The sequence below is a fragment of the Gastrolobium bilobum genome, unplaced genomic scaffold, assembly GCF_033153095.1.
Source record: "Gastrolobium bilobum isolate Gb01-03AN ecotype WA unplaced genomic scaffold, APGP_CSIRO_Gbil_v1 utg5528, whole genome shotgun sequence".
In the NCBI taxonomy this organism is placed as follows: Eukaryota; Viridiplantae; Streptophyta; class Magnoliopsida; order Fabales; family Fabaceae; genus Gastrolobium; species Gastrolobium bilobum.
Window position 1 is genome coordinate 157281 of NW_026896747.1, and position 26469 is coordinate 183749.

Below are 26469 nucleotides of genomic sequence, written 5' to 3' on the forward strand. Positions count from 1 at the left end.
TCCCTACCGTCTTAGTTATTTAACCCTTTAACCCAATTAGAATCCTAATATCTTAGAAACCCTTTTTCAGATTAAGCATTAAGCACGATGTATTATGAAAGTTTGCAATTCCTACAAGTCTATGTCTAGATCATACAAGAATTGATATTTACCCCTATCAGGATTAAAATCCCAATATATCTATTGTGAACCCTAACCCTCAAATCCATATATGAGTGATCAAGTTATATAAGAATGTATAAAAATAATTCCGAGGTAAAACACAAACAACTTAAGACAATTTATTAAAGAAATAATTTAAACCATAAAAGAACTCACTTTGGATCCATATCCCTAACTACTAAGAAAATTAGCCAGACATATTCATGTCTGACTTAAAAAATATTAAAAGAATTAAAAGACAATTAAACTAAATTCCTGGATGAAGAATGATGAATCTCTACGTTTTCGCTTCGATCCTCCTTCAGTTCTTCACCGCCTCTAGCCTCTGAATCATAGTCTTTGTGCTTGCTCTATGCTTCTGCGCTTCGCCGCTCCAATCTCTGAATCAATGGAATTCCTCCTCTTCAATATCAATTCCCTTTTTATAATAAAAGAATGACATCTTTTATTTCCTTTTCTAAGAGTCCTTAACCAGATTTGGTGTGATTTCTTTTAACATAATCTCAACTTGAAATAGATATTCAAATCTCCAAAGAAATCTTCAATCAAATCTTTAATTTAAGAGTAAATACCTTTTTTGGTCCTCAACAAATTTTACGATGCCCGCTTTAGTCCCTAGCAAATAAAAAGGCCCATCGTGGTCCCTAAAAAATTCAAAATTGACCAATTTTAGTCCTTTTAGGGACTAATATGGGTCTTTTTTGAATTTGTGAGAGACCACAATTTCAACTAAATGGGTCTATTTTGAATTTCTAGGGATCACGATGAGCCTTTTTATTTGCTAGGGACTAAAATGGGCATCGTGAAATTTGTTGAGGACTAAAAATGGTATTTACTCTTAATTTAAATCTTTAAAACATTTTGAAGATATCAGACGTTGGAAATCTTGGCGCAATTTGCGCCACAATCATAGAGAGATTGGCGCACTTTGCGGCTCTTTACAGAAACTCGGGATGCTTGGCGCAACTTGTGCCATGATGTGAGAGAAGTTGGCACAATTTGTGCCAACTTAAAATTACCCTGCGCATCACTTTTTTGCTTTTCTTTTTCTCTTTCATCTTGATATTCTTTAATAACAAAAAATCCCTACAAAACACAATAATTTCAGGAAAGTATTCCTGAAAATAATTCAATAAATAAATTATAATTTTCATGTATTTTGTCTAATTTAGATTAATTAATTGCTCAATTTGGTCCTTAATACATAGTGAATTAAGGACTTATCAACCGCCCTGACCTTGGATGATGCTGGCGGCATGCAGTTGTGAAGGAGGTCGGCTTTGAGTGTCAGTGAATTGGTGGATGTAGGCTTGATGATTATCAGTCTGATTGCTGTCGGGCTGATGGTTGGCTCCCGCTCCATCTTGGGTGTTACCGCCCTAGTTATTCTCTATAATTGTATTTTTATCTGAAATGTTAATTACATCACATTAATTAGTTTTTTTATCTAATTATTCTTTTTTAAACAAGGCATAATTCCCAAATTATTCATTATACAGGTTCAGGTTATTATGTCAACAATATACCTACATCGTCTGGGTTGATCCGGTCTCACAAAGGAAACCTGGTGCTGATTACCAACTAGGAAGTGCGTGCAACTCTCCAGCTCTTGGCCTTTCAACCCAGTCAATAGTCCCTTCTTGTTAAGGATTTGGGACTTGTGATATTGATATCCGGATATGGATATCCGCATATGATATCCGGATATGGATATCTGGGTATGACCTCGATAAATATCCGAATATTCTGGAAATTTCGAGACAGTGACGGTTCTGTGCATACAGAACTGTATTATGGGTTTATGGACCCATGATTGGTTAAGTTGAACCTTTGTAATAATGAAATAAGTCAGAATCAAAGTGATTAAGGACTTATGGCTTTGTGAGAAGCCAAATGGTATGAAACGTAAAAAGAAAGCGTTGTCTTTATGTCATATGCTTGTAGATTATGATTGTTAATATGATTGTTGGTATAAACAGACTGTGAGAGTGCTGTTTGTGGACCTTGAACTTGGTTGGACTCTTGGTTGGATAGTTAGCTTGTGAGGTAAGTTTTCGTGTCCTCGGTTTAGCCATTATTGGTTCCACCATACCCCATGGGGGAATGGTTTATATGCATGATGTGTTTTCATGTATTGATTTTGAAATGCTATTGAGCTGTTATGTGCAAGTGCTTATAATATGCATGTGTTGTTCCACCTAGACGGTAAGCCTGTGTATGTAAGAGACATACCATAGGGTGATTCTGTGGGTGGGTGCAAGTAGTGACTTGCACTGATTGTAGGTAATAGACGTATGTAGATCCTGCATTTCTCTGGCCAGTAGAATAGTTGACACACATGACATGATTATTCTGCTGCATTGCACTGATTTTGGAACTTATATTATATTACTGCTTTTTGAACTTATATTGCACATGTAAGTGAGCTTGGGGTGGAGAAATCCTTGAGGACCTCTTGCCTTACTGAGATTTCTGTTTAGAGATCTCACCCCACGTTTGTGGCACATATTTCAGGTGCAGGTAACTCGGGGATTGAGACCTCGGGCGGCAGGAGCTGGAGCTGAGTTAGATATCTGCTGTTATGATGATATGTTGGATGCTGACATGTTATTTATTTGTTATTATGTTGTTTGATTTGAGACTCTGTTGGGCCTTGTTGCCTTATTTGTTGAGTATGGGGGTTGTCCATGCCACATTGATTGACTATGTCTTATTTTAGATTCGAGATGTATTAATGTATCAAGATTATTGTCCAGACTACGTGTTGTAGTTCTGTGACTTAGATATTCACTTATTTATATTATGAGGTTATTCAGTGTAGATAGCTGTTTATTTGCAATTACATACCGGCAACATTTTGAAAGTGATTAAGTAATCAACTTGGTTAATAATAATGACGTCATAATTGAAAAGAAAAAGTTTATTCTGCATTTTTAATTAAGCGCTGCTTAATACGATGATATGATAACAAACTGGGTATACATGGGGTGTTACATTTTATGGTATCAGAACACTTTCTAGAAAAAAGCCTGTATGTATTGCAATAACTTAGAATGTTTTACTGGGGGTCTTTCTTGTGTGTTTTCTCTGTTGGGTTTTGCTATGGTGATGCATGTGTGACCACATTGCGTGGGCCTGACCAACTCATTCTATGTGTAACTTGTGCAGAATCATGGTAATGCCTAGGAGAAACTAAGAAACGAACGAGGGTCAACCTGATCCTGTCCTGACTGCATTAGTTGAGATGCAGGCGGCTAGACTAGCCGATCAGGAGGCCGCTAGATGGGCCAACCAGGCTATGATGGACGCCGTTCGAGAGGCGAACCGGAAAGCCACGAAAGATGTTCTTAAGGCGAATAGGCTGGCGAACATGACCATGATGAGGGTCATGTTGGAGGAGATGAGGGCTGGTCGCAATGAGGGTCAGTTCCCTCCGCCACCACCTCCACCTCCACCGTCACCACCACCACCGCCTCCACCCAGTCTTCAGAACGATAGCCAGAGTCACGTGGAAGGTGCCAGTCAGCGTACTGGGGTGATGGAACCCTACCATGAGCGTATTGAGGATCGTGATGTGATTGACCACCGTCTTAATGCTTTCTGCAAGCATAAGCCACCTTCCTTTGATGGATCTTATGATCCTATTGCTGCTGCAAGATGGCTTCAGGCGTTAGATAAGATCTTCAGAGTCATGCAGTGCACTGATACACAAAAGTTGATGTTTGCGACGTATATGCTGGAGGGCGATGCACATGAGTGGTGGATGAACACCTCTCACGCCTATGAGATATAGGGTCATGTCATGACATGGCCATTCTTCGAGGACTGCTTTTTGGGCAGATACTTTCCTTATGATGCTCAGGAGAGGAAGCATGGAAAGTCTGACAGGCTAGTGCAGGGCCCGTTGTCTGTTGACGAGTACTTGGCTAAGTTCAATGAACTGGTCAAGTTTGCACATTTCAGGATCGCTATGCCTACTCTGACGTTCTTGGCTTCTAAGTTTCGTAGGGGAGTTAATGAGGAGATAGCTGATCGTATTGCCGGAGCTGCATCGAGAGACTTTGGGACACTGGTACAGCAGTGTATAGACATCGAGGATGTCTGTATTGTGAGTAAGGCCAAGAGGGCCAAAGTTGCTAAGGTTAAGGGAACGAGTAGTTCCACTTCCTGGAAGGACATGAAGTTTGCTGGTAATGGAAAGGGAAAGCAGTTGGCTGCTAGGCAGGCGCCTAGTCAGTTCAAGAAGACTTCTACGCAGGGGAGTTCAGTCAGACCACCTACTCCCAGATGCTCGGGATGTGGGAAATTTCATGTGGGGCCGTGTGCTACCAGCCAGTTGATCTGCTTTCAGTGTGGTCAAACGGGAAACTATTCCAGGGATTGTCCATCGTCGACCGCGAGAGCTGCAGCGGTTCAGGCAGTTCCACTTCAGATGGTTCCCCTTCCACCTACAGCGACACCTGCAGTGCCACCTGCCACTGGTCGTGTTTACACCTTGGATAGGCAGCAGTCGGATAGAGCTCCGAACCTTGTTAGAGGTACTATTTCCATTGGTGGATCTGATGTTGATGTCTTGTTTGATTCCGGGGCTATGCATTCTTTCGTTGCCACCCCGATTGCTGTAGGGCTTGAGTTGCCCAATGATGTGCTTTCTCCACCGTTGCGGGTGACTACCGCCACCGGAGAAAAGTGTGATACCTCCACTGTTCATCAAGATGTCGTGTTTCAGTGAGATGGCCATGATTTTTTGGTAGATCTGATAGGATTGCCGATGGCTAACTTGGAGATCATCCTTGGCATGTATTGGTTGTCCAAGAATTGTGTGATGATTGACTGTTGTGCCAAGCGAGTGGTGATGTCTCCGTGTGATTCCACAGCCAGTTCCTCGCCTTATATTTCAGTGCTTCAGGCTAGGAGAGCCTTGAGAGCAGGGGCATTTAGGTATGTCATGTTGGGAGGTTTGGTGAGTGGGACGCAGGAGGATATCGCTGGAATTCATGTGGTTAAGGAATTCCTCGAGGTGTTTCCTGAGAAGATTCCTGAGTTTTCGCCACTGCGGGAGATAGAGTTCTCCATAGATTTGTTGCCTGGTGTGGGGCCTATTTCATTAGCTCCATATCGGATGTCGCCACCAGAGTTGGCGGAGCTGAAGAAGCACATTGAAGATCTTTTGGCGAAAGACTTCATTCGGCCGAGCGTGTCTCCATGGGGAGCACCGATCATTTTTGAAAAAGAAAGACGGGACTATTCGATTGTGCACCGATTACAGGCAGCTGAACAAGGTGACAATCAAGAACAAGTATCCCTTTTCGCGTATTGATGATCTGTTGGATCAACTTAAGGGTGCTCTTGTGTACTCGAAGATTGATCTCCGGTCCGGATACCATCAGATTCGGGTGAAGCCAGAGGATGTCCCCAAGACCGTGTTTCGTTCGAGATACGATCACTATGAGTATTTGGTGATCTCGTTTGGACTCACCAATGCACTCGCAGTGTTCATAGATCACATGAACAGGATTTTCCAGCCGTATCTGGATCAATTTGTGATCGTCTTCATTGACGATATTTTGATTTACTCCAAGACGGAGGAGGAGCATGGGGAGCACTTGAGGATTGGGTTGCAAGTGCTGAAGGAGAAAATTTTTTATGCTAAGCCTTCAAAATGTGAGTTTTGGCTCAAGTCTGTGAAGTTTCTTAGGCATGTGATTTCGGGTGAGGGAGTTGCAGTGGATCCGAACAAGATTGAGGTCGTGCTAGATTGGGAGAGGCCCAAGACGGTTACAGAAGTGAGGAGTTTCTTGGGTTTGGCAGGTTACTACCAGAGGTTCGTCAAGGGATGAGTAAATCCACGCGACACTAGTCCATAAAATCTTTCACTATGAAAAAGAAAGATTACAAAAATTCAAACTTCCCTAGTTACATTAGAATTACACTTAAACTTCCCAAGGAAGGTGGTATTCTCAAACTTATCTAAAGAAGTCACTCTTCAAACTTCTCTCTAGAGGTACTCTCTAATTGCTCTCAAGCTTAACAGAAAATCATCATGAAATTACAAATTGTTTCATGTATATATAGAGGTGAGGGGAACCCTCAACCTTTTTCCAGAATCTTCTTCAATGATTAATAGGCAGCATTTATTGGAGGTGGTTAGGAAGTCACTAAGCCTTGCACCCATTAATGAGATGCATGCTAGCATTAAATGAAGGAACCACCCCAGCATTATGTATGTGTGCTCAGTAATAGAAAAGTAGGATTAGGGTTTCCATAGAACATATATGTGAGTTTAAATCCCTTCTTTATAAGGGTGGGTTAGGCGCAATTCATATAGATAGACTTGGGCCCCTACCATGGATCTACAATATTTTTAAAAAAAATCATGGATCTACAACAATAATATGTTATTAGGTTTGTAAGATACACTAGGATCTTTGTTAATCTATTATTGCTTTCTTCCGGGATTAGTCAATCACAATTGGTTTCGCCATGGGAGGATAATCAAAAATTAAAATATAAAATGATTATACTTTATAGAAATTAGTCAGGACTTGCTAAATAGATATATGTGAGGTTTTTGTTGTGTTGTCTTCTCGATCCGCTGCCGCCTTCGACGTCCACCACCCTTTTTGATGCGGCGGTGGGTGTGCCGATCGGCTCTGCGATGGTTGGTGATGAACACCAAAACTGTATTATCTTTGATTGGTTGGAACTTGTTTCTAAAAAATTTACATTGGATTATTCATTTAATTTGTATCATATTATTTGGTTTTATTATAAGCCTATGTTGCGTTGTCTTCAAACACATGATAGAATAATATAATTCTATCAGATTGTCAATCCAGTGTATATCAAACATAGGATATGATATGAGCTTATCGTGGCCATACCATATCTTATCCTATCAGTCCTTATTATATCCTATCCACCAAATGAGCCATTAATTTATTGTATAAATCCATAATAAGAGATTAAACCCGAATGGATGGCATCTGACATCTCTGTATTCAATGAATGGCAATATTCCCGCATATATAATATACTAAATATGATGGTAACAGGTTTCCAGAAATGTTTGCGATCGAGTAAATAGTTCTACAAACGAATGGATTAGATCGAATTGGAAAATGGAAAGATTTTTACAAGTTATACCCATCGAAGAACCTTACCAGGGCTTGACATGCCGCAAATCCTCTTGAAAGAGAAGGGTGCCTTTGGGAACGCGGACACAGGTGGTGCATGGCTTTCGTCAGCTCATGCAGTAAGGTGTTGGGTTAAGTCCCGCAATGAGCGCAACCCTCGTTTTTAGTTGCCAACGTTGAGTTTAGAACTCTTAGCAGACTGCTGGTGATAAGCTGGAGGAAGGTGAGGATGATGTCAAGCCATCATGCCCCTTATGCCCTGGGCGACACATGTGCTACAATGGCCGGGACAAAGGATCGCGCTCCCGCGAGGGAGGCTAACTCCAAAATCCCGTCCTCAATTCGGATTGTAGGCTGCAACTCGCCTGCATGAAGTCAGAACTCTTATCTTACTAACTGGAATCAAAGAATTAGTAGATCTGTTTCGCCCACGTCCAAAATGGGAATGGGCTAGAGTTATGAACTTAGAATCTAGAATCTGATGATCGAGTCGATTCCATGATTATAAGTTCATTCCATACCGGACCAGACCAGAATGAGGTTATATATATATATTCTTATTAAGAGAAGGGGTCATTCAAGCGTATCTAAATAGATACTTCACGTTTTTTTTTTTCTTATCAAGGAATAAATCGCTTGACTTGTATGACTTAGAACGTCTTGATTTGAACCCATAAGCGGGACCACCACCCCATGGCATGTTGTCGCTAGAAGCAGAATTCTGTATTTTTTTCTAGAGAATCTCCTAATTGTTCCAGAGCAACTAGAAAAAGATTCCTTAACCAGAAAGAATTCAGTTCAGATGTAAGATACTTATTCAGAAGTTTTCGCAACTCAATCATGTATGATGGAATCATCAAAGATTTGACCTTTTCGAACATGCATATTTTTAAATTAATTATATGATAATATGACTAGTAAATTTTTTCTAACAATAAGGTACTTATAAACAGCATACGTGGTTACTTAGTTTGCACACGTCATCACCTGTTGTCAGTATATATCTCACCAAAATGTAATAGGTGATAATCATAATTAATAAATGACAATTGAGAAGAAGTATAATGACAATAATAACACTAATGTTTTGTATAGTAATTTTATTTCACTAAAGTACATAAATTAACTGATATAAAATTATTCAAATTTAATCAATGATCTCGAGTTTAAATTTTCGTACCCAATTGTATCCGTTGTCCTTAGGGACTATGAATTGAGTTGAAAATTCTAAGATCCTTACATCGATGAAGAATAAACCTAGTGTTATTCATTTATAAAATTCCATAACCCCGAGAGCAGAGAAGGCACAACAAACAACTTGGAAATTAGAAAATCCAGAGCTTTTGCATAAATTCTCAAATTCTTTCTCGGTTTTTTCGCTCCCACCATCCAAAAACATGAGGTTGTCTACACCAGTAACAATCTTATCTGCTTCTGTAGACTGAATTGTTTCAGGCATTATGAAGTCCACAACGATCACCTTCCCATTTTGTGGCAAAGCTTCATAGCAATTGCTTAGAACTTTTAAACAATTTTCATCAGACCAATTGTGCAATACTGCCTACAATTTTGAATAACCAACCACATGGAAATTTCAATTGTAACCCAACTTTATATGATTAGAGAAACATAACTAATCACTATTAGACATGAAGTCTCAGCTAAGTGGGTTATGTGGTAGTGTCTAGACTAACCTTCAATATTATGGCATCACCTTTTGGAACACTTTCAAACATGTCTCCTCCAACTTGCTCTATCCCTGCACACAATATGAAAATTCACTCATTGGCAATAAATAAATAAATAATGTGTATGACATCAAGGTAACTTAAGCTTTGGCACAGATATACCTGGATAAGTTGGAGCATTTTCTATCACTTGGGGCTGATCAAAATTAATACCCTTTATGGAAGGATACTTGGAAATTATCATATTCAAATTTTTGCCAATGCCACCACCCACATCAACTAGCAATGATATTCCGTCAAATCCACTATATATTTCAAGAATATTCTTCATCTGGATTGTGCAAAAGTTGGACATTGCTTTGTTAAAAACATAATCCAATGCAGGATCTGACTGTATGCCTTGATATATAGGCATCCCATGAATTTTCTTGAATAAGCTACTATCACAGTCAAGAAGTACCTCCTTGAAATTGATGCTAGCAAAAGACACAACAACATGATCAAATTTAACCCTTATTTCCCAAATCACGAAAACTATGTACTTGTTTGAATTATAATTTCAAAATGGTTTTTTAATTTTCAGATTAAAATATTAAAAAAATATGTTTGATAATGTCTGTTTTTGTAAATATAATTCTAAAAATTATATCTGTTTTTAAATTTTTAGAAATCAAATGTATAGAACCTATATATTTCATTTGTTTCTGTTTTTTGTTTTAACTTTTAATTTAAAAAAAAAACACAAAAAACACCAATTTCATTAATTACTTTATAAAATAGAATCCAACAGAATAGAATCAAATAAACCCTATATTTTTTCTTAGCGTCAACTTATATTAGGATAAAAATAATAAGTTATATACTAAATTTTAGTCACTAGTTCGACTTACACATCTAACGACTCTCGTGAGTAATAAATTAGAGTTGGTAAAGGCAAGTGAAATCAACGACTAATAATAAGTGTAAGGCTACAGGTACGTAGTAAAATTACTTACAAAGCATCCACAATTAATCGGTGACTCAGAAAAATTGGGAATAAAGCTACAGTGCCCTTATTCTCATCATTGACAAAGTATTTACCAGCAAGTGATAGCTGGTAAATTCTTTCTGTTGCACCGTTGTCATTTGTGCGAGTGGAACAAGTAAGAAGAGAGTGACTTGCTAGAAGACACAGCATGCGGTCAAGCCTACGAGGCAATTCAGGGTGCTGTATTGGAAGTTGAGAAGCAATGTCAGATGCGGATACACCAAGTGGGGTTGCCTTAGCTATTATCTCAAACAAGTTGAGTTCAAGGGCAGCATTCAATACTGCACAATACATCATTGGACTACAACTGAGTTGCATAGCATAGACGCATGCATTATAGTCATCTGCATCTGCAATATGAGGTGAACTTTTTGGAAGCTGATTCTGTTCCCAATTGGAATCCATATTGTTTCTTGTTTTAGTTTTTTTTTGCTTTGTATGTTACCATGTTGCTCTTGCTTCTGTCTTATGTAGGCGAAATTCCACAGCACAAGCATGGCTGGTAGTCTCTATGAAACTTCCGCCCACATAAATTGACTAAGAAATTTAGCATGCTTCTAGTATATGTTATTAAATTTGGACCGTTGTGTGATCAACTGGATCAATACATTGAGTTGATGGGTAGGTTAAATCAATTGAACTAAATTTATATATTAGTAAATAATAAATATATGTACTAAAATAATAATAATAATAATAATAATAATAATAATAGTAGGTGTATACCAAGAAAATTACTTTGGTGTAGTGATTGATTACATATATCCATTCAATGGTGCAAGGTTAGATTTTCCTTATTTATTTGATATATTTTATACTAAAAGTCAAAAATCCTATTCACCAATTACCTACCAGTTGAATTAAATATAAACTCTATCCAATGAACGAATTGGTCAGGTTTCTTGGGTATGACTCATAGAAATCTTGATTTACTAAATATGATGGTAACAGCTGAAGACCTATTTTTAAAATTAATTATATGATGCATGGGTATAAAATACGACTAATAAATTTTTTTCTGACAATAAGGTAGTGTTTTAAAATTAGGTCCGGTCATCGACTTGATCAAGGTATTGGGTCATTAGGTCATTGGTTCAATCGGTGGTCATTGGTTCAGCTGATTTAATTAAATTTATGTTAAATTATATAATAAATATATTATAAGGTGCATTTTGATCAATAGTGATAAATTGTAGGGTTTAGAAAGAAGAATTAGAGGGAATAGTTGAGAGACAGAAATTGTAGAGAGATAGAATTTTCCAGCAATTTTATGATTTGCTCCTTTTTTTAATTTTTGTTATATATTCAAAATGTAACAAAACGATGCAAAGTGTAAACTGTTTACAATATAATAAAAGTGAAAGTAAAAGTTAGCCCATTATGAAATCTTCAAAACATTTGGGCTTGGAAGTGTTCCTTTGGGTCCAGTGTTAGAGATTACTTGGACTCGTGGAAGTGGGCCACCTAAGTCCACTACGTGTTTTCCTCCTTGAGAACCAACATCGTCTGCGATGACTGATTGGGGCAACCGATCAAACGGGCCAATCACAAAACGGTTTGAAGTGTAACACAGATTGTCACATGAACTGTTGGATGAGTGTAAATCGACTGTGGATGTAGAATTAGTAGGTATGATAGAGTGCTTAACAGTTGGAACACACTCTAATGTGGGAACTGAAAAAGCTGTCCACATGTGGACCAACAATTGGTCCGCTTATGTCTTATGTCTTTAATGGATGTGTACCTTGTTTGTCACCAGCAGTTTTGTGTGTAATAACCAGCAGCAGAGGGGTCTATTGGCCTGGGTAACCCACCTTTGTTGAGTCTGTAAGGGTGACTAGGTCGTTCTCCTTGTTGGGCGATGTAGCCCTTATAACGTCGGTCGTCTTTGTTTCAGGTGGTTCTGTTGTCAAAGTCGTACCATTCTCTTGCAAAAGTGCACTTGGTGATAGGGATCCAGGTGAAAGACCCAAACTTTGTGGAGTCTTGCCCCCATGCGTGGTATTCCAATGACCAGAATCTGAGTCGTTAAATGTAAACCCATCCTCCCATGTATAGTCGTCAAGAGGTAACCCTTCCCACTGAACTAAGATCTGGGGAACTTCCTGTCTTTGGCGCCAAATAGTGCGGTGAGCTATAACCGCAGTAGGATGATGAATAAGAGGTCCTTCCTCGGATGATTCTGGCAGCGGTTGGTGGGGTGGATCTCGTTTATTATAAAAATGACATAAGGAGCTGAAAACGGTATGATACTTGGCCAACTCGCTCAATGATATGAAATGAACCATAAAACTTTTGTGCAAGTTTCTAAGAAGAACGACGAGCAAGTGACAACTGACGGTGAGGCTATAACCGAAGCAAGACCCAGTCTCCCACAGTAAAAATCTTCTCTTTTCACTTTTTATCTGCATATACCTTCATTGCATTTTGGGATCTAAACAAGTTGTCTTTTAATGTCACTGTTCCTGGTTCCTAAATCAGACTCTATGGCTACTAATAAGGATGATTCCAAAGTGGAAGCTAGCAAATTTGGGGGCTTGCAGGCGAAGGTGATCTCAAAAAGAGTCAAACCAGCTGATCTATTGAAGGACGTATTAAAATAGTATTCTGCAAAACTCTGGTAACGGGACCATAACTTTGGGTGTGTATGTGTAAAGGCTCTGAGATATTGTTGGAGACATCTATTAACTCTTTCGGTTTGCCCATCTGATTGTGGGTGATATGCGGTGCTGTATTGTAGAGCTATGCCTTGAAGCTGGAATAAGGTCCGCCAGAATGCACTCACGAAGATGGGGTCACGGTCTGAAATTATTATACGGGGAAACCCGTGAAATTTGCCCATAGAGTCCCAATTGTTTTTGCTACCTGTGAAGCTGTATAACTGGTAGGTAATAACTGGTAGGTAACTGATAACTCTATTATAGGATTTTGAGGGTTAGAGCTCACAATAGGAATATTGGGGTTTTAATCTAGACAAGTGTAGAATAACAATCTATTTTAATCTAGACATAGGCTTACATAGATTGCGGACTTTTAGATTCATTTGCTTAATGGTTAATTCAAGAGGAATTACTAGGACACTAGGATTTGAATTGGGTTAAAGGGTTGAAAACACCAAGACATTAGGGTTCAACCATTTAATATGAAAATAATGAATTGTCTGAGCTAATAAATTAGTTAGTTATAAAATCCAATTTAGGAATATAAAGGAGGATCAGAGGTGAAGTGCATCCTGCCTACAGTTCTTTTACAAATTCAATTATTCACATTTTCTTTGACGTTCTTGATATTTCTTGCATGCGTTTGATTCTTATTGTCTTTAAATTTCTGTTAACAAATATTTTCACTATCAAACCGAGTTTTTCCAAATCAAGGGAAATAGTTAAATTAGTAGTTGGTGCATTAATCTTCGTGGGAACGATATTTTCTTATCACTTTATTACTTGGAACGATCGGTATACTTGCCGATTTCGCAACAAGGCTTTGGCGTCGTTGTCGGGGATTAATTACACCAATATTTATTCTAACTTTCGATCTTTGAGATTGGAATTTTTATTTTTGTTTTGTTACTAATTGATTTCTCTCTTTTATCCGAGGTAAAGTTAACAGCGAACCTTTACAGTTTGATCCAGAAATCGAGAAGACTGCAAAGAAGAACAGAAAACTAACCAAGCTAAGGAAGCAAGAGGAATCCTCGAGTTCAAGGCTAAAAACAGAACCCGAGGTGGCAGCTCCTAATCCACCACCGGAGGATGAATTGATGGATCAATCCTTGCTCCTCTTTTCACAAGGCCAAATTCTAGCATTGTTAGACCACGAATCGATGCTAACAATTATGATATTCATCCGTCACTAATATCATTGGTGGAGAAAATTCCATTTGGCGGGGAAGATTACGAAGACCCCCATGATTTCATAGACAGATTTCTAAGAATTTGTGATACTATTAAGCATCACGGGGTGTCAGATGATGCAATTAGATTCCGGTTATTCCTTTTTGCTGTATCAGGGAAAACTCTCAGATGGTTGGATAGACAAGCCTCCAACAGTATCAGAAAATGGGATGATTTGACAGCCAAGTTCTTTGCTGAGCACTTTTCCATGGAGAAATATAACAAGTTGGTTAATGAAATTACCAACTTCACTCAACATCCAGGAGAGACTCTGTGTGCAGCTTGGACCGGATTCCAAGAACTAATCAGAAAGTGCCCCCAGTATGATTTTCCAGATGGAAAGAAAGTCAGGGTCTTTCTACAGCTCAAGTTAATCCAGGTAACTGTGAGTATTGCAAAGGAGAGCATGAGACCAACGAGTGCCCAACACTTGTAGGATCTGAGCCGTTCCAAGTTAATGGAGTCTGGTATGATCCAAGACCACCGTAGAACTTCGAGAGGAACCAGAACAATGCTCCAGGGAGAAATTTCCAAAGGAGAGTTCAAGGGGGAGATTTGGATTACAAATCCAATAATTACTTACAACCTCCTCCTATTCCACATAAGGAGCCGTCTGAACTGGAGAAAGCGATGTTGCAGCTTTCTAAAACCATCAATGACTATATCCAGACCACTGATGCTTTCATAAATGAGACGAGAGCCTATCATAAGAATCAAGATGCTTCCATCCGAAACTTGGAGAATCAGATAGGCCAATTGTCTAGGCAGCTTGCTAAGAGAAATCAAGGCCAATTCCCCAGTGACACCATAATCAACCCGAGGGAACACTGCAATGCCATCACTACTAAGAGCGAGGATCTAGAAAAAAGGAAGTTGAAGCTCTACAGGCAAGAATGAGCACACTCAAGAGCATAAAGAAGAAGTAAATGAGCAACCTCCTACAGTTCAAAAGAAGCAATTGTCTAAATTTTTAGATATTTTAAGAAATTGCAAATTAACATTCATTTTGCAGAAGCTTTGGAGCAAATGACTTCGTATGCCAAGTTCCTGAAGGAGAGATTATCTAAGAAGCAAAAGCTCACAGAGGATGAACAGGTACACTAACAGAAGAGTGCAGTGCAATCATACAGAAAAACTTGCCTCCAAAGTTAAAGGATCTAGGGAGCTTCGGTATTCCATGCACCATTGGCAAGATAACTACAGAGAAAGTCTCATGCGATCTTGGTGCCAGCATAAATGTGATGCCGCTCAACCTGATGAAGAAGCTGGGAATGGATGAAGTAAAGCCAACGAGGATGAATGTTCAACTGGCCGACCGCTCAATAAAGAAGCACATGGTATTGTGGAAGATGTGCTCGTCAAGGTAAACAAATTTTTAATTCCTGTTGATTTTGTTATTCTTGACATTGATGATGATGCCAGTATGCCAATGATCTTTGGGAGGCCATTCTTAGCAACTTCAGGAGCGCTAATCGATGTACCTAAGGGTGAATTGATAATGCGCGTGGATGGAGAGCAAGCAACATTCAAGGTACTTACAAATGAAGCTCCATTGCATGCATCTCAACCTAAAGATCAAGTTAATACATTGCGGAGAAAAAGGTCAAGGAAGGAAATAAGAAAGAAGTCCATCAGCGGCATGAAGAACGCAAGCCAAAGGTTAAGATGGAAAAACCTAAGGGCAAGGAAAAGCATGTGAAGACTAAGTTTAAAGTTCCTGAGAACCCTCCTCATCCACATGCATATGATTATTATGGAAGGACACAATCCTGGACCAAGAAGATTGGGTCATCAATGGTAGCGTGCTTCCGACCACCATAATCACAAGGGTTATGTCAGGCTCGTGACGTAAAATAAGCGCTAATTGGGAGCCAATCCTTGCTTAATTTTATTTTATATTACACGCAACCCAATAAGTTTTTCAATTATTTTATTTTATATTATTTTTATTGTGTTGGTTAATTTTATTTTTATTTATTTTATTAAAAAAATTTTTTTATTTATTTTTCTTTTTATTTGATTAACAGATAGTGTATTTTAAAGTAGTTGTAAAAATTTCAGGTGAGTGGAAAATTTGTAAGAAAAGTAGAGGAATCTGCGTCTTATACGCCAATTTGGCGTATCATACGCCACTTGGGAGCCGTTTCTGATTTGAAAAAACTCTTGGTGCCTCGTACGCCAATTTGGAGTATGTTACGCCAAATTCTATTAGTTAAAAAAATTTCTCGTTGGGGGCTCGCACGCCAACTTGGCGTATCAAACGCCAATTCCAGGTGCTCTCTGACTATAAATTTTCAAAGTGGCGTATAAGTGGGTTTTCACGCCACTGTTACTTCTTTTATACTTCTTTCTTGTTTTTATTATTTTATTAAAACCTATCATTCATCATCCACAACCATCTTCCTCCCTCACACCACCTCACTCTCAGCCCCACATCCGCCAACCTCATTCACCAGCAACTCCACCGCACACCACCGTCGAGCCTCCATAGACACCGTCCACTATCCCAAACCACCACTATACATGCACCTCCCTCACACCACCATGGACTCCCCTTCATCAATTACTTCGTCAATACCCTCCATATAGAGAATAGCAGGCCGGGCTTTACATTTATGGCCAAGTGTATTTCTCATCGCAATTAAAACAAAGGATTTTTTTTTCTCTTGGCTTGAATCTCGGCAGGGGACAGATGTTTAATTGGGATTACAGGGATAGGAGTAGGGTGTGGTACCTGAACTGGTGTTGAGGGTAATGTTGTTGTTGTCACAGATGGTGTGGGCTTATAAGCCCAAGGTTTCGAAGGTTTGTCCGGATTCATCTGATCTTCGTGTACCCTGGCTAAAGCAAAAGCCTGGTGAACATCCACAGGGCGGTGATGAATGATGAAACTGTGAATATGAGGCCTTAACCCCAAAAGGAACATACTCTTGGTGAGGGCAGGTGAGAGACTCGGAACCTTGCTGAAGATACGTTCAAATGATGTTTGATACTCTTGTACAGTACCGGTTTGGTACAATTTGGCAAGAAGAGAGGCTGGATCCTCAAATTTCGTAGGCCCAAACCTCTAATTGATGGATAACACAAATGCGTTCAAAGTCAGGATCAAACCATCTCTGGACATACCTTGGAACCAACTAGCAGTCGAATCATCTAAGTGAAAGGAAGCCAGTAAGAGTTTATCAGCCTCTGGGGTTTGGTAGTATGTAAAGTATCGCTCCATAGAAAAGAGCCATCGAGTTGGGTCTCCAGTGGAAAATCTGGGTAAATCCAATCCTGGGGAACGACCCGCCCTGGTCCCAGAATTCCAGGTTGACGAACTTAAAGGTGAACCAAGCCATTGTTATAGTGTTGCTGTAACGATCTTTCCAGATCTGCCTCAATCTCATCAATTCGTTCAGTGTTTTGATTTTCCATGGCTTCAAATCGACGGTCATGGTCCATTTCCCATGCTGTGAAATATTGCGCAATGTTGATTTCAGCAGTTTGGAGTCCCAATTCTGCATTCTGTAACTGTTGACGCAGGTCAATGATTTGCTGTTGCAGATCTCTCATCCTAGTGTTTTCAGCCATAGAAGGAGATACAGCAATGAAAGCACCAATTTGTAAGGTTTAGTGTTTAGAAAGAAGAATTAGAGGGAATAGTTGAGAGAGAGAAATTGTAGAGAGATAGAATTTGTCCAGCAATTTTATGATTTTTTTCCTCTTTTTAGTTTTTGTTATATATTCAGAATGTAACAAAACGATGCAAAGTGTAAATTGTTTACAATATAATAAAGGTGAAAATAAAAGTTAGCCCATTATGAAATCTTCAAAGCGTTTGGGCTTAGAAGTGTTCCTTTGGGTTCTGCCAGTGTTAGAGATTACTTGGACTTGTGGAAGTAGGCCACCTAAGTCCATTACATAAATAGTAATACTACTTTCTCCTATAGGCTGAGTTCGAATCCCAGACAATGTCAAAAATAAAATATTTTGTCCAATTTTTAAAGAACCACCCGGCCGGTCCGATCCATATTTTAAAACACCGAACATATGTGGTTACTCAGTTTGCACACGGCATCACTTGCTGTCAGTATATATCCACACCATCAAATGAAGGTAGCTCAGTTGGTGTCAGGTAACTGAGCAGATAGGGGTGAGAATGTAATGACCCGGGCATTAACGAGGGTGGGGAGTAGCGTCTCCTGGAAGGTTCCAGCTAGAGAGCATAACTTGGAGCCCATAGTTTAAGAACTTCATAGCTAGCGTGCTTAACTTGGAGCAACTCTGGGATGGGTGACCTCTTGAAAAGTTTTTCCAGGAAGTGTGAGTGAGGACAAAGCACAATGAAAAGTCTCATGTTAGTTTGAGGGAACAATCATTGATCTTTGAAGCGGCCGAGCATTACAGACAACATGTGTTCTATCCTCCGTAATACCATTTTTGTGAGGGGTTTAAACCTTAATCCTGGGACCTGTCCAGAATCAGACTAGTCACAAAATGATGAACCGCTTGGAATATCTAAAAAAAAAAAAAGTATATATCTCACACCAAAATGTAATAGATGATATTCATAATTAATAAATGACAACTGAGAAGATGTATAATGACAATAATATTAGCAATGTATTGTATAATAATTCACCCCAAGTATATGGATAAATGATATGAGATTATTTTAACTTAATGAGTGATACGAGTTCAAGTTCTCCTTATACAATTGTATCCATTGTGTGTCTGGAGCATGAATAGAGCTGAAAATTCTAAGATCCTTACATCGATGAAGAATAAACTTAGTATTATTCATTTATAAAATTCCATAACCCCAAGAGCAGAGAAGGCACAACAAACAACTTGGAAATTAGAAAATCCAGAGCTTTTGCATAAATTCTCAAATTCTTTCTTGGTTCTTTCGCTCCCACCATCCAGAAACATGAGGTTGTCTACGCCAGTAACAATCTTGTCTGCTTCTGTAGACTGAATTGTTTCAGGCATTATGAAGTCCACAACGATCACCTTCCCATTTTGTGGCAAAGCTTCATAGCAATTGCTTAGAACTTTTAAACAATTTTCATCAGACCAATTGTGCAATACTGCCTACAATTTTGAATAACCAACCACATGGAAATTTCAATTGTAACCCAGCTTTATATGATTAGATAAACATAAATAATCACTATTAGACATGAAGTCTCAGCTAAGTGGGTTATGGTAGTGTCTAGACTAACCTTCAATATTATGGCATCACCTTTGGGAACACTTTCAAACATGTCTCCTCCAACTTGCTCTATCCCTGCACACAATATGAAAATCCACTCATTGGCAATAAATAAATAAATAAATAAATAATTAATTAATTAATGTGTATGCCATCAAGGTAACTTAAGCCTTGGCACAGATATACCTGGATAAGTTGGAGCATTTTCTATCACTTGGGGCTGATCAAAATTAATACCCTTTATGGAAGGATACTTGGAAATTATCATATTCAAATTTTTGCCAATGCCACCACCCACATCAACCAGCAATGATATTCCATCAAATCCACTATATATTTCAAGAATATTCTTCATCTGGATTGTGCAAAAATTGGACATTGCTTTGTTAAAAACATAATCCAATGCAGGATCTGACTGTATGCCTTGATAAATAGGCATCCCATGAACTTTCTTGAATTAGCCACTATCACAGTCAAGAAGTACCTCCTTGAAATTGATGCTAGCAAAAGACACAACAACATGATCAAGTTTAACCCTTATTCCCAAATCACGAAAATCATATTTTTTTTATCAACTTAAATTAGTGTAAGAATAATAAATTATATAATAAATCTTAATTATTGATTCTACTTATATCTGATGACTCATATGAATAATAAATTAAAATTATTAAACACAAGTGGTATCAGTGTAAAATTTATATCCTTCCAGGAATAAATATTATATAGTAAAATTACTTACAAAGCATCCACAATTAATCGGTGACTCAGAAAAATTGGGAATAAAGCTACAGTGCCCTTATTCTCATCATTGACAAAGTATTTACCAGCAAGTGATAGCTGGTAAATTCTTTCTGTTGCACCATTGTCATTTGTGCGGGTGGAACAAGTAAGAAGAGAGTGACTTGCTAGAAGACACAGCATGCGGTCTAGCCTACGAGGCAATTCAGGGTGCTGTATTGGAAGTTGAGAAGCAATGTCAGATGCTGATACACCAAGTGGGGTTGCCTTAGCTATGATCTCAAACAAGTTGAGTTCAAGGGCAGCATTCAATACTGCACAATACATCATTGGACTACAACTAAGTTGCATAGCTAAGACGCATGAATTATATTCCTCTGAGTCTGCATTATGAGGTGAACTTTTTGGAAGCTGATTCTGTTCACAATTGGAACCCATATTGTTGCTTCTTTTAGTTTTTTTTTTGCTTTGTATGTTACCATGTTGCTCTTGCTTCTGTCATATATAGGCGAAATTCCACAGCACAGCACAAGCATGAAGGGTGGTCTCTATCGAACTTGCCTACGTAAATTGCCTACGAAATTTACCTGGCTGCTAATTAATGTTATTAAATTTGGATCAGTAAATGGTAGACTCGGTTACGTTTCTGAGTTGTGGATCTGTCGGTTAAATTTATATATCAATGTATAACAATAATAAATATATTAATAAGTGTTTCATGATAAGAAAATTGCTTTGGTATGAGTGAACATACATTTATCCATTCCAATGGTGCAAGTTTGATTTCCCCGGTTTGAAAATTTGACATATTTTATCAGGTCTTATACTATACTATGCACCAAATATGTTCTAAAAGTAAAAAAGATGGGGGAATGAATCTCTTTAGGTATTATTTAACATAATCATGTTATTTGGAAGGATCTTAACCATATAAGGATCAATCAATGATGATAAAGAAAAAAAATATATAGAGATAGGTAGATTCAAAATCATCACCGTTGACTTGTCTATTGATGGATAATATCCTTTCACATGACATGATCATATTAAATAACACATGAGATGATTAATCTTCAAAAGACCAGTTCACCAATTTCCTACTAGTTGAATTGTAAGGGTCCCTTTGGATGGACAATTTTTCTCAAAAGCTATATTTCGAAAAAAAAGGCACTTCTAACTGTAAATTCGTTTGGACGTCTGTTTAAAAAAGCAGAAGTCATAAAAAAAAGCAAAAAATCTATTTTTTTTGGAAGTTAAAAATTTTAGCTTATAAACAAAGCAGAAGTCAAATGACAAATATTTTTTTTCAAAAACTAAATATTTTTTTATAAATATAAATAGTTTTAACTTTTGTAAAAAGCACTTCTAAAATAAATAAGGCATAAAAGCTGTTTGTTTTAAAGGCCAAACAATCAAACTCTAAATCCTATATACAATAGCCGAATCGGTCCAGTTTTCAATTAAATCGGAAAGTCCGATATGGGTTTAACAACAATGATGATAATATGATTTAGTCTAAATAAACATCGTGTGTGTGTGTATATATATATATATATATATATATATATATATATATATATATATATATATATATATATTTCTCTTATGTTGTAGGAAAGAAGTTACCTCATGTTGTAGAAATAAAATTACAAGTGAGACCCACATGTAAGAGGGGAGAGAGAAAAAAAAAGTAGTGGAACCCATCCTTTTGTGCGTGTAGGAAAATTATTTATCTCATGCAAAATGAGATAAATATAACCCACACACACACATATATATATATATATATATATATATATTTGATACATTAAAGTAAAGACAAAACACAAAGAAAAAATAGAAAGACAGGGGAGCTTCTAATGAGTTTGCGCATGCCTGGCAAAAACCACATCCTTACGGTCAACCTGGAGTTGACACCATAGCCCTGAGAGGAACTCCAGGTGTACCAGTAGATAATTTGCCAACCTGTCTGCGCTGGTTGCCTTCCCGTAAAACATGAAAAAATCGAACATTCAATTGACTACGATCAAATGCTCGTATTCGAGTCACTAAGTGGGACTCACGAGCTTCATTGCCTTCCTTAGAAAACCATGAAATGATTGTTTGACAGTCACTTTCAACTAAAATATTTTTGAAACCTACCTCCCAAGCTAACTTCAACCCTTTAAGCACACCCCATATTTCCACTTGTAGAGCATCACATTGACCAATACTTGCAACAAATCCTCCTAGCCAAAGTCCCATTTGGTCACGTAGATGACCTCCATAAGTTTCCGCAGTCATTTGACCTTTTGAGGCCCCATCTGTATTTAATTTAACATATGGAGTCAAAAGGGCATGCCAGCTAACATCCCTGGAAACTTGGAAGTGAGGCCTCATCTTTGTGTCTGTATAGGCAAGTTGAATCTCCTTCAAATGCTCAAGTATTCGCTGATTTATGTGTCGGTCCCCATTGGGAGCACTAGCATGGGTAACTTCGTTTCTCCAGCTCCAAATAAACCAACAACAAACGATAAAAAATAAACTCTAGGCAAAACCTCCCAAACTCATGGCATCACAATCCAATTATCAATCACCCAATCATCCTAATTGGCATCAACGAACTGAGCTACTCTATCATGTGAAAATAAAACATATCAAATATCACGGATCACTGGGCAATCACGGAAGACATGTATCAAAGACTCCCTCTCCTGGTGACAGATTAAGCATAACGGATCTGCCGTAGGCAAACTTTTGTGCAGTAATCTCCAGAAGAATATTTGAATTTGGTGAGGACTTTTCCAATTCCATAGCTTGTTCCAAACCATCTAAAAATATTGTTAAGCTGGAAAGACTATTTTGCAAGATAAAGATAGCAATTACTGACCTATATTATTGCCATTCTATCCAATAACCAGAAACTTCTATCTGGGCCATCATGTATATTCGGAGGGAGAATGCTTTTGATCTTTTCAACCACCTCCAAATCAAAAAGTTGTAGCATTGTGTTGAAATTCCACTTATTATCATGTCCAACCACTCGATTGAGTCGACAAATCCTCAATTCTTCGGGTACATTGCTTCGAACTTGATCCAAGCGATGAATAAAGGGGCCGATCCACTTGTCCTTCCAAAAAGAAATTGTCTCCTTGTCTCCGATTTCCCAAACTATGATATCTTGCATATTGATCATGATATTGCAAATTGTCTTCCAGAAAGGAGAGCATCCAGCCTTAGGGATTAGCAGTTGACCAACTTGTGCCTTGTATTTACCTTGCATCACACTCGTCTATAGAGAATGAACTTCATTTTGAAAGCGCCATGCACACTTCACTACAAATGCATCATTCATCAAAGCTGTTTTCATCAAGCCAAGAGAACCCATCTCCTTTGGGTTAGTCAGGGTGTCCCAACCCACCGCATGATATGGTCTATTATAATTAGTATCCCCTAGATAAAATTTCTTTGAATTCGGTCTAACTCATTTCACACTCCTTGTGATAATCTCGCGTACTGCATATGGAAATAGGGGATGGAAGACAGGACCGACTTCACAAGAGTTACTCTTCCCGCCTGAGATAGGCATCTTTGTTGCCAACCACCAAGTTTACTATGAACCTTTTCTACAATATGTTGATAGTGTTGTTTCGTGGCCCGGTCATCCACCATCCAAGCACCTAGATACTACCTATATTCTGAACCCTTTTGGACCCACTTTTAATTGCCAACGAAGATGCCAACTCCTTTGGGGTATTAGGTGAAGAGAATACTAATCTTCACAATGCTGAATCTCAATCCTGAAATCTCTTCAAATAACAGAAGACATTTAAAAACAATATCCATCTAATTCTCCCTCGCCTCAAAAGCAAAAGATCATCCACAAACATTAAATAAGATATTGGGGGTCCACCTTTCCCTGCCTTGATAGGATTCCATATACCTCCTATAACAATCGTGCATATGATATGGAACAACTTGTCCATGGCTAAAGTGAATAAATACGGGGATAGGGGGTCACCTTGCATTACGCCACGAGAAGGGTTAAATTATCCATTCTTCCTCCGTTCTAAAGAATATTAATAGACGAAGAAGACATAGCCTCCATTATTAAATCAGTCGTCTGAAGCGGCAAGCCCACCTCATATAAGACATTTTTCAGGAAATTCCAATTCAGTCTGTCATAAGCCTTTTTCAAATCAACTTTAATAGCCATAAACTTTCTCCCTCTCATTTTATGCATACTGTGTACCAGCTCTTGTGCAATCACTATGTTGTCCTTTATCAATTCTCTCTATCCCCAAAATAACGTGTTATAGATACAAGTGATCATGTAAGAAGAGAAAGAGTCCCATCTTCTAGACTAAGGGACTATTATTGTTAGCAGGGGAGGGTGTACATAAACCTGTAAATATAGGAGACACGTGTAGGGTAACAAAAGAAGTAGAGAGAATACGTGGCAAATAAAGAAGAGTTAGTTAGTAGTTGGGGATTGTATAAAAGGCACTTGGAATGTAACAGAAAGGGATTGCTTGAATAATATTGAAATTCTTACCCATTTTCTCATTGTCGTTTTCGTTCTCTCTCCCTGTTGCTCAGGTAGATTGTAACATTGGTGCTTTCATTCTTGATCTCACGATGAGGGTTCAGGAGGTAGCAGAGGAGGTAGCTTCTCTGACGCAACGTTTTGGCGAATCTCAGAACCAAATCGCGTTTTTGGTGGCTCAAATGCAGCAATTGAATGAATCCATTTTGGCTTTGCAATCGCGTCCATGAAGTTCTTCTGAAAGTCATCCAGAACAAGGGATGCATGTCGCGTCGCCAGAAGAAGGTAATTCACATATGGATAAGGGATGGAAATATGCTGTGGATCCGAGATCACTGTTGAAGTTCGTGAAGATGGAAATTCCACTATTTGATGGGGTAAACCCAGATACTTGGATTTTCAGAACAGAGCTTTTCTTTGATTTGCAGCGCGTTCCACCAGAGCTTAAGGTCCAATTAGCGGGTCTGCGCATGGATGGATTGACTTCGTCCTGGTTCCAGTGGAAGTATCGAAGTGGAACCATTAAATCATGGACGAAATTCACTACAGCGTTGCGTCAACGTTTTGGAGTCTTAACTCAGAAGCATATTAGGGGTACTCTTTCCAAAGTATCTCAAAAAGGTTCGTTGAAAGATTATTTTAGCGAGTTTGAAATGTTGATGAATCAGACTCAAGATTTAAGTGAAGAATTATTGCTGAGTTTCCTTGTTTCTGGACTTACTCCTGACTTGCGAAGGGCTTTGGAAATTCATGATCCCAAATCATTACAGCAGGCTATGGAACTAGCAACTGTATATGATTCCCATTTTTCTGAGTTAAAGGTGTCATTAACCTCTGGAACACCGAAGGTTACCTATCGTTTAGCTCAAGGTAATATGAATAATAGTAATACAGGATTGCGATCCACTCCTGTGGCTTCATCTAATTCAGTTGCAACAACAGCAACTACATCTTCAGTAGCACCTAAAATTCCATTCAGGAAGTTATCCAGTGAGGAGATGAACCGTAAAAGGGATTTGGGGCTGTGTTTCACATGTGATGAGAAGTGGAATTCGAAGCACAAATGCCAGAGTAAGATGTTGTTGATGGTGGGAGATGATCATGACGAAGATGGTGAGGAGGAAGAAGATATAGTGTGGAATGCACAGACCATGGCAACTGCAGATGCTGCCTTACATTCCTTATCTGAAGGATCTGTGACTAAGGCCTTCAAGTTCCTAGCTCAAATCCATGGGAAGAATATTCCTATTCTAGTAGACACTGGCAGCACACATAACTTTGTCAAAACAGAATTGGCAATTGAATTGGGACTTCCCATGACTCGTATTAAAAAAATGAGAGTCTTCCTTGGGAATGGGGAATTTATGGTGTGTGATCATAAGTGCAGAGATGTGCATCTGTGGTTACAAGGAGAGGAGTTTATACTGGATTTATGGGTGTTAAATCTTGAGAAATTGGAGATGATACTGGGAATATGCTGGTTGGAGCAGTTGGGGAGAGTGACACATGATTACAAAGAGATGGCAATGGAATTCACATGGAGAAATAAGGCTATTCGACTTGTAGCTCAGAAGACAAATGGACAGCAAGCAATGCTCGATTACCTTCAGGCTGAGTGTTGGTCATTACAACAAGAACCAACTTCAGAACAGGTATACACTGAATTGTCCATATTAAAATCTTCTGTCAATGAACTGATATGGCAGATTTTACTCCAACATCAAAGTGTTTTTTCTATTCCCAAAGAATTGCCACCTTTTAGAGACACAGTACATGCTATACATTTGGAGCCAGGTTGTAAGCCTGTGAATGTGAGACCTTATCGATATGGTCATCATCAAAAAGAAGAAATTGAACAGCAGGTGTCTGATTTATTAGCTTCTGGATTCATCAAACCAAGTAACAGTCCTTATTCATCTCCAATCCTATTGGTGAGGAAACAAGATCAGTCATGGCGTATGTGTGTAGACTATCAAGCCTTAAATAAAATCACAATTCGAGATAGGTTTCCAATGCCTACAATTGATGAGCTGATGGATGAGTTGGGGGGGGGGGGTCAGTTGTGTTCTCCAAATTGGATTTGAGGGCTGGTTACCATCA

The 26469-nt window shown here is 38.5% G+C and overlaps 2 protein-coding genes and 1 pseudogene across 2 annotated transcripts; 1 reads left to right on the forward strand and 2 right to left on the reverse strand.

The window, feature by feature from the left end:
- Positions 1 to 8565: 8565 nt before the first annotated feature.
- Positions 8566 to 10418, reverse strand: LOC133301812 (isoliquiritigenin 2'-O-methyltransferase-like). The gene is made up of 4 exons (XM_061501506.1): positions 9982 to 10418; positions 9149 to 9462; positions 8993 to 9057; positions 8566 to 8859 (listed from the first exon to the last, which is right to left on the reverse strand). The coding sequence occupies exons 1-4, from the start codon at positions 10416 to 10418 to the stop codon at positions 8566 to 8568; spliced, it is 1110 nt and encodes a 369-aa protein (XP_061357490.1).
- Positions 10419 to 18688: 8270 nt separating this feature from the next.
- On the reverse strand, positions 18689 to 20282 carry LOC133301813 (isoliquiritigenin 2'-O-methyltransferase-like; annotated as a pseudogene).
- A 4383-nt stretch (positions 20283 to 24665) lies between these two features.
- LOC133301814 (uncharacterized) lies at positions 24666 to 26453 on the forward strand. Its single transcript, XM_061501507.1, has one exon. The coding sequence runs from the start codon at positions 24666 to 24668 to the stop codon at positions 26451 to 26453; it is 1788 nt and encodes a 595-aa protein (XP_061357491.1).
- Positions 26454 to 26469: the final 16 nt, after the last annotated feature.

Excerpts from the sequence above, each read along its gene's own strand:
- LOC133301812 (XM_061501506.1), bottom strand. The coding sequence starts at position 10,418 with ATGGATTCCAATTGGGAACAGAATCAGCTTCCAAAAAGTTCACCTCAT. Across the intron at positions 9,463-9,981 it reads CGATTAATTGTGGATGCTTT|CATCAATTTCAAGGAGGTAC; the intron begins GTAAGTAATTTT and ends GTCTTTTGCTAG. Across the intron at positions 8,860-8,992 it reads GTGATGCCATAATATTGAAG|GCAGTATTGCACAATTGGTC; the intron begins GTTAGTCTAGAC and ends TCAAAATTGTAG.
- LOC133301814 (XM_061501507.1), top strand. The coding sequence starts at position 24,666 with ATGGATAAGGGATGGAAATATGCTGTGGATCCGAGATCACTGTTGAAG.